Here is a 16,030-nt window from a genome sequence, read left to right on the forward strand (position 1 = left end):
GGCCCCCCCCCACTCCTCCTCGCATGTGTGCTGGCACGGTGACGTGAAGGCAGTCTGACGCACACAAACACACACAGACACACAGAGAAGGGAGGCAGACAGGCAGGCAGGGGCTTCTGGATCCGCCTCTTCGTGCGGATGACGGCCTCGATGCTGCTGCATGCTTCTGCTGCTCGAAATCAGCCCCATTCAGTCCCATGTGCACATCCAGATACACCCCCAAGACAATGACAAGCACACCAGGCGTGAGTACAACACCAACACCCATCGACGTACACCGACCAGCCAGGCAGCCAGACACGCACACTGGCAGACTTGAGAGGGGGGGGAGGGGGGAAGGGTGGATGGAGAAGCGGCACATCGACCAGGCCAACTCGAAAGGAGAAATAAAGCCATGAGCGCCTCCCGCTACACAGGCAGCAGCCATTTAAAAGGGCACAGAAACAAGGCATGACAGGCAGATCAACAACAGCGGCGACGGCAGCCAGCAACCAGTGGCGCCGCCCTCTCCACAACGCATGCACACGCGTGCGCCTACATCGATGCGCACACCCGAACATCAGAGAACGACGACGCTGGTAGTGGGGGACGGTAATGCCCTTCAGAGACATAGGATAGGAGCCGGGCGGCATCCCCGGCGGCGGTAGCAGCAGCAGCAGCTGCACGGCGCCTTTGCTCCTCCGTTTTCTGCCCCCGTCCACCGTCCGCTACTCGGACTCCTCATTCGCCGGCCACTCGTTTTCGATCTTCAGGCAGTCCGTCTCCCGCCGACTCCAGTCACTGGTCGCACGAAGACACTGCCGAATCAGGTGCGCCGCCTCGAAGTTGTCCTTCGCCCCGTACGACGCTCGGATCATGAAGTCGGCCAACCACCCGGCACAGAGGGCGTGCAAGGGGTAAATTTGCAGCTGCTTTGCCGCGGCCATGACTTCGACGAGCGTGTGCACTCCCTCCGGCGGTGGCGGTGGGGCCATGAGAGCTGCCTTCACCTTGGCGTCCCCCAGGTGCACGCTCGGAGAGCCGTAATCGAAGCCAGGGCAGACGTCTAGGATGGCGAGCGACGCTGCGAGCACCGTCTCGGGCGCGCCGAGTAAGTCCATATAGAGGTAGTTCCGCTCCCATGGGGAGAGAAGCGCCACTAGTGGCGTCGTGAGAGGCGCCGGAATGACGGCGGGCCCACCAAGAGGCGACGCCGGGGTGCCGGGTGCTGTGCCGCGCGCCGCGCCAGCTAGGTAACCTTTTCTCACCGCCCCACCACTTGCGCACGGACCGCCTGAGGGCGCCCCAACAGACATTGGGCCGAAGGATGAGTCGCTGACCGTCGAAACTTCAGTGTCGTCGCCGCCGTCGTCCTCGTCAGTGTTGTCCGAGGAGGACGCCGACGTGATCGACAGTGAGGACGCGGAGGAGGTGCCCGTCGCGCTGCTGTCCTTTTCGTCGTCGTCCCCACTGCTGTCACTGCTGTGGCGACCGTGCCGATGCTTGTGACGCCGATACTTGTGGCGCAGATGTTTTCGGCGCTTGCTAGCTGCGGCTGCGTCAGCCGCTGCCTGCGCCTCCGCCTCGGCGAAGTGCTTCATGTACTTGATGCACACGAGCAGCGTGGAGGAGCGAATGTTGACGGTCGGAGCGGCAGCGGCTTTCTCAGAGCTCGGAGAGGCGCGCGGCGAGACGGATGGCGCGAGGCCAAACACAATGGCGCTGGACGTGATGCGGATGCCGTCCGCATAGGCGAGGGTACTCGCGGGGGACTTCACGGCGGCGCCGCCGCTGTTTTTCTTGGTGGCTACGGCAGTCACTGCGGCCGCACTGGCGGACGCGGCAGCGGGTGTGGCGGAGGTCAGCGAGGTGCGATCCATCGACGACGGCATGGAAACCGTGGTGGCTCCTCTTGCGCCATGTGCGGGTGGAGGCTTGGCAGGCGGCGACGAGCAGCCAATGCCTTCTGTACCGCTTGACCTAAGCGTGATTGGGGTGCCACCCTGCGCACCAGGCCCGTCCTCGGCCATCATTGCGCCGACATCGTCCTCGTCCGTCATGCACGGCGTGCGCTGGTGGCAGCTGCTGGGGGAGCACCAATCCGGAGGCGGAGGCGGCGCGCTGGGGCGGTCGCTACCGCTGCCGCTGCGTTCACTTCGAGCAGAAGTCATCGCTGCTGCTGCCGCGGTGCCCAACGCCACTCCTACGCCCGCCCTAGCCACATCACCCTTGGCGTCCACACTGAAGTCGTCATCTGCCTCTGCCGCACCAACCTTGACGACGGTGCTGCTGCGCCGGTGACCTTTGCTGCGGCCGCCACCAGACGAGGTGAGGTGTGACGAGGAGGAGGAGGTCGTCTTGGAAGCGACACTGGACGGGGTCGGGGCGACTGGGTCCCTGTGGTGCCGCGTGCCACGGCCATTCGGCACTGCCGCGGTGGGGCAGGCCGGGCTCCCTGACGGCGACATCAACTCGGAGGAGGACGAGGAGACATCTACGCTGTCGAGTCCCTCATCGCCTAGATTGCGAGAGTCCCGCGAGGGTCGCTTGCCGCCACTCGCACCGGCAGCACCCTCATCGCGGCCTCGTTCTTCATCCCTTTCGTCGCCTTCCTCGCCGCTGAGCACGCTCGGTGTCGACTGGTCAGTGTCCATCAGCGCCGACTGAGACACATGCGAGCTGCGGCCGGAGGGGGAGGTGACGGCGGCGACGGGGGAGCGCGAGTTACGACTCTTGGTGGTGGCGGCCGTGGTCGTCGAAGCATGGGCGGTTGCCCCTGTCGGCGTGTTGCATACGGTTCCGCGGCGGCTTGCCTCACCGACGGCGGCGGCGGAATGGCGCAACGATGCTGTCAACATCGGCGACGGCTGTGCGTGGGTGTCCGAGCGAGGCATCAGGGTGGAGCGTGGCACTCCTGCCACTTCGGTTAACACCCCCGCCGCATCACTGGTCCGCGTCGGAGTTCCGCCGTTGCTCTGCGACTTCAACGGACTTGATGTGCTCGACATAGAGCTTTCCACTGAGGAGGGCAGCACGCTGGCGGTGCGGTCCGAGTCGGTGTCCCCATTGTCGGCACCGCGGAGGTTGCTCGCCGCATCGCCTGAAGCCCGTCTCGCCGCCGACGTCCCCTCATCGGCGTCCGCCAACTCAAACGGCGGCGCCACTTTCTTAGGGTGATGTGCGTCCTCTTCGTCATGGGACCGCGCGCTCTTCGTTCGAGCGGCATGTGGACGCCTCTGCTGTTTCTTTGATTCTGCGTCGTCGTCGTCGGCGGCGGCGGCGCTTGCACCACCGCCGTTACCCAGGTCTTCCACGGTGCCGCTCGTCGCCGTCACATCACTCGCGGTTTCTTCGTAGAAGCGGGCAATGTAGGTTTCATCAGGCGTCTCCTCCAGGTCATCCGCCGTAGCATCGTCTGCGTCGTCGTTCGCATTCGTCGGGGTGCAGAGTGCGCCGGTCCGTTCGTTCACCTTCGCTTGATAGACCTCTGCCCATCTACGCACGGCGTCGTCCAGCAGGTGCGAGTGGGCGATGGTGCTGGGGATCAGTGAGAAGGCTTCCCCGTCGCTTGAGATGATGGTGATGGTGGGCTCCTTGGGTGCCTGCGCCGCCTTGGGCGACGTCGTCGTCGCCGTTACTGCAGGTTTCGTTTTCTGCATTCTCTCACCTCTGCTCTTCCCCGGGGAGGGGCCGTCGTGGCGCTGTGCCGCTGCGGCTGCCCCGCCTGGTGTCGAACGGCACTGAACTTGTGTCCGTTATATCACGCGCGCTAGCTTGTCGCTGCTGCCGAGGTGTGCAGCGGCGGCAGGCCGAACCCTACAGGGGGAGCGCACAGCCGTCACAAGGACACGTCTTACAGGCTGGAGGGCGGGGCAGGGAGGCGTGAGGCGAGGGAGGGACGCCGGCAGCACGGAGACAGAGGCGCAGCAGAGAAACGGCTCGGCAAAGCGGGAGAACACCGGCGCTGACCACCGTGAGGGAGACGTGGCTGCTGCAACGATGTGGCGATCTTCTCACGGAAGGGGAGAGGCGTACGCGAACACCGCGGGCACACAACCCACCCACCCACACGCGAGGAGGATGAGCTGGCTATGTAAGCAGCCGCAGCAGAAGAGTTGCGCGACGACGACGACACGCACACACGAGTGGAGAGAGTGAAGAGCAGATGGTGTACCCCCGTGAGGCCAGTGTACATGTATATCGTTGTGCTCGGAGTGGAACGGAAGGGCCTGGGAGGTGTGGGTGAAGCTAAATTTTCGGAGGGGGGGGGAGCGCACGCTAACTCAAAACAAAGGACCCAATACACAGACTCGCACGCACACACGGACCGTCAGGCTAGCTCGCCTGCTCCACGGTGTGAGTCGATCACCGCAGCAAACAACGCGGTGCAACAGCGGAACGAGAAGAGGAAGGAGATCAGCACCCCAAACAACAGAAGGTGTATGAAAAGTACGTGGGCTGAGCCAACTGCCCCGACGCACAACGACGGGAAGAGATAAGCGACGGCAACAACGGTGGGGACCAATTAGCGTGTCATTCAACGAGAAGCGCAGAGTGGCAACGACGTAGGCGTACGCGTGCGTGTGTTGATGTTGTGGTGGTATTCACGCGCGCGAAGCAGCGATGTCGTGCGAGCGAGACGGAAAGTGAGCCGACCAGCCGGCCAGACGGACGGAGATGGGGCCCCAGTCCGACAAGAAAGACGCGGCAGAGGGCGGCGGACAGCAACGGTGGCGAACAGACGGGGAAGAGAAGTCTAAGAAAATCGAAAGGCGACAACGAGGGGGAGGGGAGGGAGGGGAGGCGAGGGGGAGTCACCGATGCCACGCACACACACACACACACACGTACAGACAAACCCCTGTAGACAAGCACGCGAACAGGGTAGTGTGTGCACCCCGTACTTTGTAGATAAGCAGCTGGGCGATGGTGAAGAGATGTGGATAAGAGTGCAGTCGCGACGAGAATCGCCGCGAGTGTCGGTGTGAGCCGTGGGAGCATCAAGGAGACGGGGAGAGAAGGGGAGAGCAAGGTCAAGCTGAAGAAGCGGTGGCACATGCGGAGAACCGACCACGTGAAGGGCGGTGCACTCGGCGTTGGAGCGAGCTCCGCCGGAGGCGATGGAAGATATGGTGGAGGAGACCAGTAAACACATCTGAGAAACAACTGGCAGCGGCCTCTGCCTGCCAGTGGCAACAGCAGCCGCGTGAGTGTGCAACGCGGAACAGCTGTCTGTCAGATTGTGCGTGTGTGTGTGTACCAGTGCAAGATGATTGTGGTCTCCTGCTGAGCAGCATCAAGCTCGCTTTCCTTTTTCCTTTGTCTTTCTTCCTTGAGTAGGCGTGCAGGAGCTGAGGGAGAGCAGAAGCACATGAGCTGCTTCCTGCTGCTGGTCGTGCGTCGTCTCGCGACTCGCTCGCGCTCCAGCGCACTCGCACACATTCCGTTCAACCACTTCTAGCTCGACATACTTTTTTCTGCTGTGGGCACTGCGGCCTCGAACTCCCCACAGTTGGCGCTACGGCGCCGTCTAGTCCGAGGAGCGTAGCTTGGGACAGCTGCGTTGGCATGCGCACTCTAGCAGGGGTAAATGCAGCGCCGTGGCGTTTTGCCTTCCCGAGTGGCACGCTACCACCTCCTGTGAGCATGTCATTGTCCTGTCCTGTCCCTCTCCGGGCCACCCGCCGGGCTGCCATGATCTTCTGCCCGTCTAGTGCCTCTGCTGCGTAATCCGCCCCTGCACCTCTCCAGCAGTGCAAGACGCCGCTTGCATTCGTCTGTTGCCGGACTCGGCGCACCCGACATGCTTGACCGTGGCGGTATCTGTCGGGGTGGTGACGTGGTGAGGCGATGCGCCTACACGCTCGTTCTGCTGAGCGGACGTGTCGTCGGCAGAAAGAGGTGTATGTGCTGTTCAGCTGCCATGCTGTGCGAGCCGAGGAGAGGATAGACGCCAGAGGTCATGCGGATAAGAGAAGGGGGTGAGGTTGTCGGATCGTGAGACCGCACACATCGCAGCTCTGTCCCTGAACCCTCAGGAGACGGCATGACGCGTTTTCTGGACGGCGGTCACTTGCCCAGTCCGTGCAAGGCCCAGCAGCGTGTGAGAGCGATCTCGGACTTCTCGCGTCATCACCCCGCGGAGGTCCTGAAGCACACACAAGGAGCGCCACGGATTGACGGTGTGGCGGCGGCCCCCGTTTCCACCCCCATCCCCTCCCTGCAAACAACCGTTTCACATGGCGTGCACCATTGCCTATACGCGTCGGCTACTTCGCACGTGACTTTGCAGGACACCCCGCACCGCTTCGTCCGAAAGCTGCGGCGTCATTGAGCAGCGAATCCCGAAGACGCGTTCCGGGCGTCTGCCATCAGCTGCCGGTGCCGCTGCGAATCCCTCAGCGTCCACCAGTGCACCGTGCCGTTGCGGAGATACTGCTCGCCGGTTAGCCGGTGCATGTAGTGGCGGTCAGCGGGCTGCGCCACATTGTCGTCGGCAGGGCACACGAAGTAGGTAGTAAACACCCCAGAGGCGATGGCCACTTCAAACCGGTCCTGCTGACTGAGGATGAAGCGCGAAGCGCCGCTCTGCGCGTCGGTGCGCCCGCTCCAGCTTCCCTCCGCCCCACCGCCACAGTCCGGGTTTTCCAGACTGCTGTCGGTATCGCTGTCATCGTCGTCGTCGGCGCTCATCTGCCGTGCACGACGTCGGCACCTCAGCGGCGCCCCGCCTTTGCGTCCACCTCGGCGACCCGCATCGTCGCCGACGAGGTGCATGGGAGACTGCAGGGCAAGAGCAGTCAAGGTCCCAACTCGGAGCGTCGGCCGAAAAGGAGAAGGGACGTTGGACTCAGAGGGAGGTGCAGTGGACAGGGGCGCTGCCGGCTCAGCGCGCACCTCCTCCAGCTCCACCGTAGCCGTCAGAGACGCTGCAGACCCCATTCGTTCATGCCTACGGGAACGCCTCACTACCTCAGCTTCGAGGCGGTGACACATGTAGCGCATGACGCGAGTCACGAGCTCCACGGGCAGTCCTGCCTCTTCCGAGTGAAAACCCTCGTCCGCGCCGTGCGCGGCGACGCGAGTGCACTCGCGGTACCACTGCGCCGCCCAGAGAGAGAGGGAGAGCGGTGGGGCTTGTAGCTCACGGCCTTCACCGCCCTTCTCATCCGTGACCGGCGCTGCCTCGGCGGCCAAGCCAGACGTCGTACACGTCGTGTAAACCGACGCCCATAACCGCAGCGTGGCACACGCATCGACGCTTCTTCGCGCCGCCAACGTGCCGGGTCGCCCCAAGCCACTCGTCGCCACGTCCGCGAGCTCGACGGCTGAGTCCCAGGCGTGGCGAAGGCGTCGCAGAGCGCTGCGGATGGCCTCCTCTGCTGCGGAGAGGTCCTCGGTCGCGTTTCCCCCTTCCCCATAGCGCTGAGAGGTGCCCACCAACAGCGAGGCGCCCACACACGTGTAACACAGCGCACACCACGTACTGAAGAGCGGACCATTGCAGCTGAGGGCGCTGAGTGCAGCCACGAGAGCCCTCTCAGGACCATTGTGTTCTGCAAGCGGCACGCTGTGCCAGGGTGCGGGTGGATCCGCGGGGGGCAGCCGGCTGCCGCGTAAATCACCCGCACCACCGCCACTGCCAGCCACCGGCAGGAGAGAGGAGAACCCAGAGCGAAAGAGTCGCTCCACATCGTGTGGCCCAAGCGTGTACGATGGCGCCGCCGAGCACACTTTGGTCGCAACCGCCATCGCGGACGGAGCAGCACCGCGCTCCTGCGGTGCTGCTCCCGTCGGCTGCACCGCTAGAGAGAAGAGGACCAACCACTGCCAGAGCAACGGCCCGAGCGCGTCTTCCTGGACACAAGTGAGGCGGCGCAGTGCGTCATCCTCGGTGCCGTCTTGACCGTCGGTAGTGGAGGTGCTGCGGTGCTGCAGAGGGGCCGAAGAGGTTGATACCGCCGCTGCTATGGTTGTTGGGCCACAGCAGCCCTGTTGGGTGAGAAGTGTCATAAAGCGGGTATAAAAGTGCTGCATCGATGCGGGCACAGCGACCGCATCGGCCGGTCGTTGCCGCGGCGGCTCCGAGGACGGCGTGGGCGCCGGCTCTGCTGCGGCCCCCGACGTCTCACGACTGTTCATGGCGCAGCTGTGGCAGTGGCTGAGCAATCACACTCCTAACCCTTTTCATGCAAGCGCGTTTGCGCCTCTTGTGGTGGTGGTGGCTGGCGGAGAGACAGAAGGGGAGGAAGACAGGGCAGCGAAGGCATACATCACGGCGCTCCAGACGTGCCTCGCGTGCACCGAAGCTCCTCCGTCACGCACAAGACTCCAAGAAGGATGGAGAGGGGAGGGGGAGGGGAGGGTGTCATCCACATGCGTCGACAGAGCGGTCCTGCATCGCTGGTGCCATGCTTCCTAGTCGTGATGTACCTCGACTCGCCCGTCGCCCTCGCCGAGCGGCACATCCGGCCCGTTTCTGTTTGCTGTCACGTTACCCTCTTGAAAGGGGAGGGGCACACCCGTGCCTGCGCACCTGCGCGCCCGCGTGTCTGAGTACGTCGTCCCTCCCTCGCGTCGATCCGTCCCGCCTTACCCCCCTCCACGAACCACACGCTCATACAACAGTGGCACTGCACAGCACCACATCGGCGGTGACCACCACGCTGCACCCTTCCGCTCGAGAGGGCCAGTCCACCTCGGCAGAGAGTCGCTGCGCCTCGTTCGGTGCAGTGTCCCCGCTCGTCAATGTCCGAAGAACGCGCAGAGAGCGCCGTCCACCATCGACGGCAAAGCTGTCGCGCCCATCGGCTGCGTTGGCGTCATCGAAGGTGCAGAAAGGATCGGTGAGGTGTACGACGTCACGTCCGCCGTCTCTGGTGCAGCAGCCCGGGCTGCGGCTGCTCGGATGCTTCCCGCACTCGCGTGAGTTGTCGCCGTGGCCTTGAGAAGCACCGTTGCTGTCATTGGTGGTTCGCACCCTCTCTTTCAGCCAACACGGTTGGCCGCCTGCCCACACCGTCTGTGCCCACCGCGCAGTCCACTCCGCGCTCCACTGCAGCGTCGTGAGCACGTCGGCCAACCCCGATTTGGAGGCGCTCGGAGAGGAACTGGCGGCACGACGTGCCTGCAGCAGCCAGTCGAGCGGGTGGCGGTCGTGTAGCTGTGCGGACGTCATGCGCGCCACGTACGACACCGGCAGACAGCAGGCGTGCAGTGTGATGCTGTCCTGGTGTGGGTCTGTGGCGCCGCTTGTGCTCTGAGGCGCTGCCCTGTGCGGGACCGTCCACGCCGGCGTGCCTGCTGCCGCAGCGTAAGGAAGCACGAGACTTGTAGGGGGTGGCTGGTGCTGGAGGTCCTTGTCCTCTGCCGTCGCACTCTTCCAGACAAGGTATGGTAGCGTGCGCCGCTCTGAGAAGACTTGCTGGACCACGAACTGCGGACTGTGGCGGCGTTCTTCTGCCTTCGCGTCCTGCTGCGGCTCTTGCTGCTGCGCGACCCTTGCAGAGGTGTCAGCTGATCCACCGGCGCCATCACCGCCGCTGGTGCAGCGGAACGCGACTAAGTCACCACGCTGCACCGGTGCTGTCAGCGGCATGTCGTCAGCGACCACACCAAAGCCGCCACCATTGTTTTCGCGTAAGAGGCAGTCAAGGTCGACGCCATCGGGCAGCCGCAGCCAGACCTGCTGTGGTGTGCTCGTGAAAGTCCACAGGGTCGGCTCGACGACGCGGTGCACGCCGGCGGTGGTGTGCTGCGGCCGCGGCCGCTCACCGTTGCGCAGTATTGCGCTCGTTTCCCAGCGTGCGGACTGCAGCGCCTCCGCGGACGGGATCACGGCAAGCGCGTAGAGGGCGGACACCTCGTCATCGTGGCTGCTCTCGCTTCGGTGAGAGTGCCGGATTGCATAAGTGTGGTGCCCATGATGGCGTCCACGCAGCACCGTTGCGACTCCATGAGTAGCAGCAAGGGAGGCGCGCAGGTACCGCGGACGCGTTCCACCAGGGCGGTAGTGCCTCTCCGATTCGCCACGCGCCTCCATCGCACAGATGCGCTGCTGGTGCTCGGCAACAAGACGTGCGTCGAGTGTGTGTGCATCCGCGAGCACGCGCTCGTAGAGGCCTTGCAGTTCCTGGCGCGACTTGAGGGGCTCCGATGGCGCCAGCGACGAGGCCCCTGGAGGCAGCGGCACGGACGCTTCAGTAGGCACCATCGCCGCGTCCCTCTTCGCAAGCTCGGCACCCTCGCCACCGACACTGGCCGCCTCCGCAGTGGACGGAGCAGACAGGGCGGCAGAGGCAGCGAGGAGCGCAGAGGCTGCTCGGTCCTCTCGTGCTGCAAGGGCGTCACACACGGCACACCTCGCGTCGACAGCGCGGCGCAGCAGCGCGCGGCCAAGTGGGCATGTGAGCTGTGTGTACAGCCGCAGCGCGACCGTGTGCTGGAGCCGCAGCTGCCGAAGGGAGGGTGGCGCCGGCTGCGGCTGTGAAAGAGTGGGGGAGGACTTACTTGACGCCGCGTCACCTTGCAGGCTGCCGCTGGTGCCGAGCGGCAGATCGGCCGCACCAAAGCGCACAGACGACGGGGCGGTGATCAACCAGTCGTTCAGCTTGCGCGTCAGCACAGACAACACGACGAGACGGGCCATGGGCTCGTACGCGTCGAACTCCAGCGCTGCCATCGCTGGCCGCAAGACACGATCCTGGGCCGCTAGGCACCGCGTGTAGGCACGGCGCCAGTGGTCCAGCGCGAAGCCCTCGCCATCAGCTGCCTGCGGCACCATCGACAGCTGCTGCACTTTCTCTGTCCACAGCCGGAACGCGAGCTGGGCAAGGGTGCGAGAGGCAGCCGCGGCGGGGCAACTTGGCTGCCGCAGGCGCTCCGCCAGCCCCATGTGCGGCGTACCGCGGCTGCCATCCGCTCCTTCAAGAAGGGAGGGGTCGTAGAGCAGCCTGAGCAACGGCAGTGGCAGCGAGTCGACGCACTTGTCAGAGACAAGGGTTGCGAGGGAGTTCGGTGACAGCCCCGCCTGCAGCAGGAGGCGCACGCACGGCAGATGTTGACGCCTGCACGCCACGTCAAGGGCGTTTTGGCCGAGGGTGTCCATCAGGTGTAAACCCCACACGGAGAAGACTGAGCTGCACAAGCCACGACCCAGGCCTGTGGGGGCTGGCTGGCTCACCGGACCACCAATGGACGCCACCGCACCACTTGCTGCTGCTTCTGGTGTCGGTAAATCTGCTCTGTGGCGACGAGAGTCACCGACACCTTCGCAACTCGCATGCGCAGCGCCAAGTTGAATGACGTAAGCTCGACTGCCGTGTCCGGCGCCAACGTCCCTCCCCACCGATTCTTTGCCTGCCGTCATCGCTGCGGTGCGGCCGTCAAGCGTACGACAGAGAAGGCTCAGCAACGGCACATCTCCCTGTTGCGAGAGCCAGTGAAACACCGTGCCGGAGGCGCCGCAGTGGCGGGCGCCAGCGGCGTGGATGCGCTTGCTCTTCTCATCTTGGTGGGGCCGCAACACTTGCTGCATGCGTTCGGTCACGAACGGCAGCTGCACAAGGTGGGCGAGGAGCACGCGGTGGCTGTCGCGCTGAGAGTTCAGGTGTTTCTCTGTCGCACCACCTTCGACACCGGGCCCACACGCTGCGACTTCAGCAGCGGGTAGTACAACTTGCAGGAACAGTAGTGCGCTGCGCCAGCGCGCCGCCGCGCCTCTGGAAATTGGGGCCCTCGTGCCTGTAATCTCGGGGGAAGAAGGTCCGGAGGTCAGCCATGCCTCCGCTTGCCACCAGCTGATCCAAAGAGCCTCGAGAACCGCATATCGCCTCCACCCCGGGTGTTGCGGCCGCCTACACCCCGCCCTTTCGCATGCCTCTTGATGATGCGGCCACCACGTGGCTGTGCAGAACAAGGGTGGGCAGCACAGTCGCATCAGCGAGGCTCGACAGTTGTTCCACAACGCGATGCGACACGCAGCTACCCATCCGACTTCGCACGAGCTCAGCTCAGCTCTATTAAAGCCGTTTCGAGTCTCTCCTCGTTGCCGTCTGTGTTGGACTCCTGCATCTTCCGCCGCATCCTCTGCGCCTTGATAGGCGGCAGCGTAGCAGCGAAGGTGCAGGAGTGCCTCCACCGCAAGCTCGTTGTCCAGCGCCGCGGCGTAGCACAGCGGACACCGCGCAGCCGTGTCCATGTCACTTCGCGAGGATAAAGCGTGGACACGGTCCTCGGCCATCGCGAAGCCGCGCGCAAGCACATCAAGTCCCGCGAGAAGCGACGGCTGGCGCCACAGCTGCGTCTCAGGCAAACGACTTTCCAGCAGCGGTAGCAGGCGCTCGAGGACTCTGCAGCAGCGACTGAACGGTGTGTCGTCGGGCGCAGCCTTACCAAGCGTGTAGTGTGACCGCAGCGCAGCAGAGAAGAAGTCCGCTCCTGCTCCACCGCCAGCTCCGTGCCGTGCCGCTGTATCGCGTGGCGTGTGGCCGGTGAGGTAGTCCGCGGTGGAGCTCAGCGATGAGTGCGCGCTTTCCTGCCGCGACGGTCTCGATGATATGTGCGGCTGCAGTGGGTGGCGCTCTGACGCGTCTCGGAAGCTGCTCACCATGTCTTCGACGCTGACGTCAGCGCGGCACTGCGCTCCGAGGAAGCGACGCTGTCTCCAGCTGAGAGCAGCCGACATGTACAGGACGAGTGCCCAGAACACGTCGGCAGCGTCGATGTCAGCAGTGCACGCAAAGGATGTCGGCGGCGCTGGCGCTGTGCTTGTAGCCTTGGATGTCTTCGACGACAGGATCACGTCCGTCTTGTGCGTGGCGCGGTAGAGCTCCTGCACGTAGGCGTTGCTACGCTTGAGCAGCCGTTTGAAGCGCTGCCGCACTGCCATGCGGGTCATCTGCGCGTTCCTGGTCGGCGTTGGGCTAGGCGAGGAGGTGTGCTGCTGTCGGCCACGGTGCAGTGCATCAATGTTGCTAAAAGCCTCTACACTATCGTCGGCAGCCTTTGGAGCGGCGGACGGGTTCTCAGTTCTGTAGGATGCCGGTGGCTGTTCCGCACACCGCGCTGTCGCGGTGTAGAGGAGATGCCGCAGCCGACTGAGCTCCATAAGCTCGCACAGCACCGTTGCTGCGGTGGACTCACCGGCTGCGCTTTGAGCGGATTCCCACGGAGTACATGTGAGCCACTTCCTCGCGGCTTCGAGAAGTGGCGCTGCGCTGCTGGGGACGCTAACAGCCTCGTCGCGCATGCCGCGAGAGAGCGTCTATCTGTGTATCGGGTTGTGTGTTGGTCTATCTATGCTGAAGGTGTGTGTGTGCGTGTGTGATAGGGACGAAGCCGCAAGCTGATCGAAGGGTGGAAGGGCAGGCTCACGGCGCGCCGCTGCAGCATTGCTGATGGTTGCCTTCGCCGATCCTGCGATGAAAATACGAGGCGAGAGAGTGCACAGCAGGAGAGGAGGGTGTGTTGGGGTCGGGGTGCGACAAGACAGACGTGGTGCATCCCTTCTCCGCTGCTGCCGAGTTCTTGCACAGGTACCGAAGCATACGGACATGGTGCGCATGCAAGCACCGAATAACGAGGCCTCATGCCTCAGTGAACCTTCTCCTCTCGCCCTCCCCCTCTCCCTCTCCCCCGCGCGCTCTCGCTGCATCCTCTCCCAGCTCTCAGCAACTGCAAGCGAATGGGGAGGACGAGAGCGGGGATCTGCTGCCGTCGCAGCGGGAAGAGGGGTTCGGGGGTCAAGATTCGTGTGGCTGGTGTGTGCTTGCGTGTGCGCGGGCTACCGTGAGAGAGCGCCTCGCGGCTGACTTGCAGAGACATGAATAGGACTGAAGAGTGAGCGGGGCGACAGGCGGGGCCGCGCGGGGGTCGGCAGACGGCCGTGCAGATGCGGCGATGACGGGATGCCCCATGGCGCAAAGGTACATTGGCCCTCTACTCGGACGCCATCGCCAGTGATCGAGAGACACGTGCGCTCCAGCGTCCCCCCCTCCACACACCAGACACACCAGCCGAAAACATAATCGCGAGACACTCAAGCGTAGAGATCATAATGTAGCGGGCAACGTGTAAAGTGAGCGTGCACCTGGCGCATGACCGCGTGGGGAGGAGGGAGGGAGGGGGGGGGGCAGCAGCCCAGCACACATGCTCAATGGCGTACTGAAGAAGCGGGTGCACCGACCCCCGCCGTTTTGGATTCGCGTCTGTCTGGCCTCCTCCTCCACCCTTCCCTGTTATGGCGTGGAGCTGTGCGTGCATGTTGCTCCCGACACCGCCGAACATCTCACCTCTCAACGGAGATATACACATGCAAGTGATGCGCGTTGGCCCCAGAAGGGGCAGTGTCCTCCTCCTCGACAGCGTCGGCCCGCGCCTCCGTAGGGGAGGTCACCGCGCCAGTGGCTGGCACACGTCGCACCAAGGGGCTCGCACTGGCGGTACCGCTGCCAAGCAGCTTTTCGCCCCCGTCACCGTCGTTGTCTTCGTCGGAGTACGGAACACGTGAGTAGCGGCTTCTAAAAGGATTGATCATCCTCATCTCGGAAGCACCGACAGCTCTCACCGTGCCACGAGGTGGTTGTTCTGTGCTACCGCGCACACCTGCAACGACGCCGCTTCTAGCGCTGCTGCAGCAGTTGCTCTGTAGCAGCGCCATAGCGAACTCGACGGAGTGATCTTCGGAAGTCGCGGGGGCGAAGGCCGCCTCACCCACTACACAAGGGTCCTCTTCCCGTGCCGCCCGCGCGCTCGTGGCCGTGGCACTATAGCAGGTGATGGTTGTCATCTCCATCGGTGATAGGGTGGACTCGCTGCCGTCGCCGCCGCCGCTGTCGTCCTCCGCGGCGCTTAGGAGCTGCTTGACGTAGTACAGCGGCAGGTCGAAGCAGCGCTGGATGGCGCTGCGGCACACCGGACACTCGTGTAGGCGCCTCGCGCAAAAATGGCAGCAGCACACGTGCCCACACGGCGTCAGCGCCACGTCTATGTGGCGGGCGCAGCAGATGACGCACCCCACCTTGTCGTCCATGTCCTTCTCTTCCGTCTCGACCAGCTCCTCCTTAAACTCGCGCGCTTCCGCACGGCGCAGCTGGAGGCGCTTGCGGTAGTGTTCAATCACGCGGCGGTGCTCGAGCACCCACGCGAGATGGCGGCCCACGCCGGACATGATAATGCTACCCAGAAGGACGAGCACACTCAAGCTGAAGCAACCAATGATGACGCTGCTCTTCGGCATTTCGTAGCCAACGATGTCCTCCGTGCAGTTAGCGCAGGAGATCGTGCCCGCGCAGCAGCGGATCGCGGACGAGGCGACGCAGCACATTGGCTTCGTCTCCGGGCAAGCGACGGACTGCATGATGTGGTATGAGCAGAGGTGCGGGGTGCGATAGGCGACGTAGGGCTGTCGCTCAAGACGAGCATCAGCGTGTCCAAGAGCGCCGCTGCAGCTGAGGACGATAAACAGCGACATGAGGAAGCGTGTGGCGCGTTCCGCCACGATGACGGAGGCGGCGCCGTTGTGCTGCGGCGCACTTGGCATGCTGCGCGCGACGGGTCGAAAGGGGCGCAACGACGAGAGAAAGTAAAATATTGGCGGAGGGCGATGATGGTGGTCGTCGTTTGCGCGCAGGCAGCGCTTGCACGCGACAAGAACCGTAAAGGCAGAATACACAGGACCACGATACCACAGAAGTAAAAGCGTGGATGGAGAAGAGCGGCTGAGCAGATGACCCGCCCGCCCCCACGCGCACGCACCTCACTGTACTCAACGAAGGGTGTCTGCTTCCTCGCCGTTGTTCGGCGTTGGAGAGCCAGGAAGAATGATGTCGGGAAGACGGAAGGGGGAGGGGGAGGGGTACCGGTTTCGGTTGCAACTCTGACGACAGGCTGCTCGATCTACTGATAAGACGACAGAGAGAGAGACCGCAGGTGAGGTGGTTGGTGGTTGGTGGTTGGGCGTGTGTGTGTGTGTACGTGATGGGAAGGAGGCGAGGCAGATGGCGTCATGGAGTGAAGGGAGGGGAGAGGGGGACAGTGCACGTGAGCGTGG

At 64.0% G+C, this 16,030-nt stretch overlaps 4 protein-coding genes across 4 annotated transcripts; all 4 read right to left on the minus strand.

Annotated features, from left to right (window-relative positions):
• Positions 1-707: 707 nt before the first annotated feature.
• LMXM_09_1180 (conserved hypothetical protein) lies at positions 708-3,638 on the minus strand (the record flags this gene model as incomplete). The annotated part of the gene is made up of 1 exon (XM_003872751.1): positions 708-3,638. The coding sequence occupies one exon, from the start codon at positions 3,636-3,638 to the stop codon at positions 708-710; it is 2,931 nt and encodes a 976-aa protein (XP_003872800.1).
• A 2,668-nt stretch (positions 3,639-6,306) lies between these two features.
• LMXM_09_1190 (conserved hypothetical protein) lies at positions 6,307-8,121 on the minus strand (the record flags this gene model as incomplete). Its single annotated transcript, XM_003872752.1, has 1 exon — positions 6,307-8,121. One exon carries the CDS (start codon positions 8,119-8,121, stop codon positions 6,307-6,309), a length of 1,815 nt encoding a protein of 604 aa, XP_003872801.1.
• Positions 8,122-8,596: 475 nt separating this feature from the next.
• On the minus strand, positions 8,597-13,087 carry LMXM_09_1200 (conserved hypothetical protein; the record flags this gene model as incomplete). The annotated part of the gene is made up of 1 exon (XM_003872753.1): positions 8,597-13,087. One exon carries the CDS (start codon positions 13,085-13,087, stop codon positions 8,597-8,599), a length of 4,491 nt encoding a protein of 1,496 aa, XP_003872802.1.
• A 1,179-nt stretch (positions 13,088-14,266) lies between these two features.
• LMXM_09_1210 (hypothetical protein, unknown function) lies at positions 14,267-15,520 on the minus strand (the record flags this gene model as incomplete). The annotated part of the gene is made up of 1 exon (XM_003872754.1): positions 14,267-15,520. The coding sequence occupies one exon, from the start codon at positions 15,518-15,520 to the stop codon at positions 14,267-14,269; it is 1,254 nt and encodes a 417-aa protein (XP_003872803.1).
• Between the last annotated feature and the right edge of the window lie 510 nt (positions 15,521-16,030).

This window comes from Leishmania mexicana, chromosome 9 (genome assembly GCF_000234665.1).
Source record: "Leishmania mexicana MHOM/GT/2001/U1103 complete genome, chromosome 9".
NCBI classification, from domain to species: domain Eukaryota; phylum Euglenozoa; class Kinetoplastea; order Trypanosomatida; family Trypanosomatidae; genus Leishmania; species Leishmania mexicana.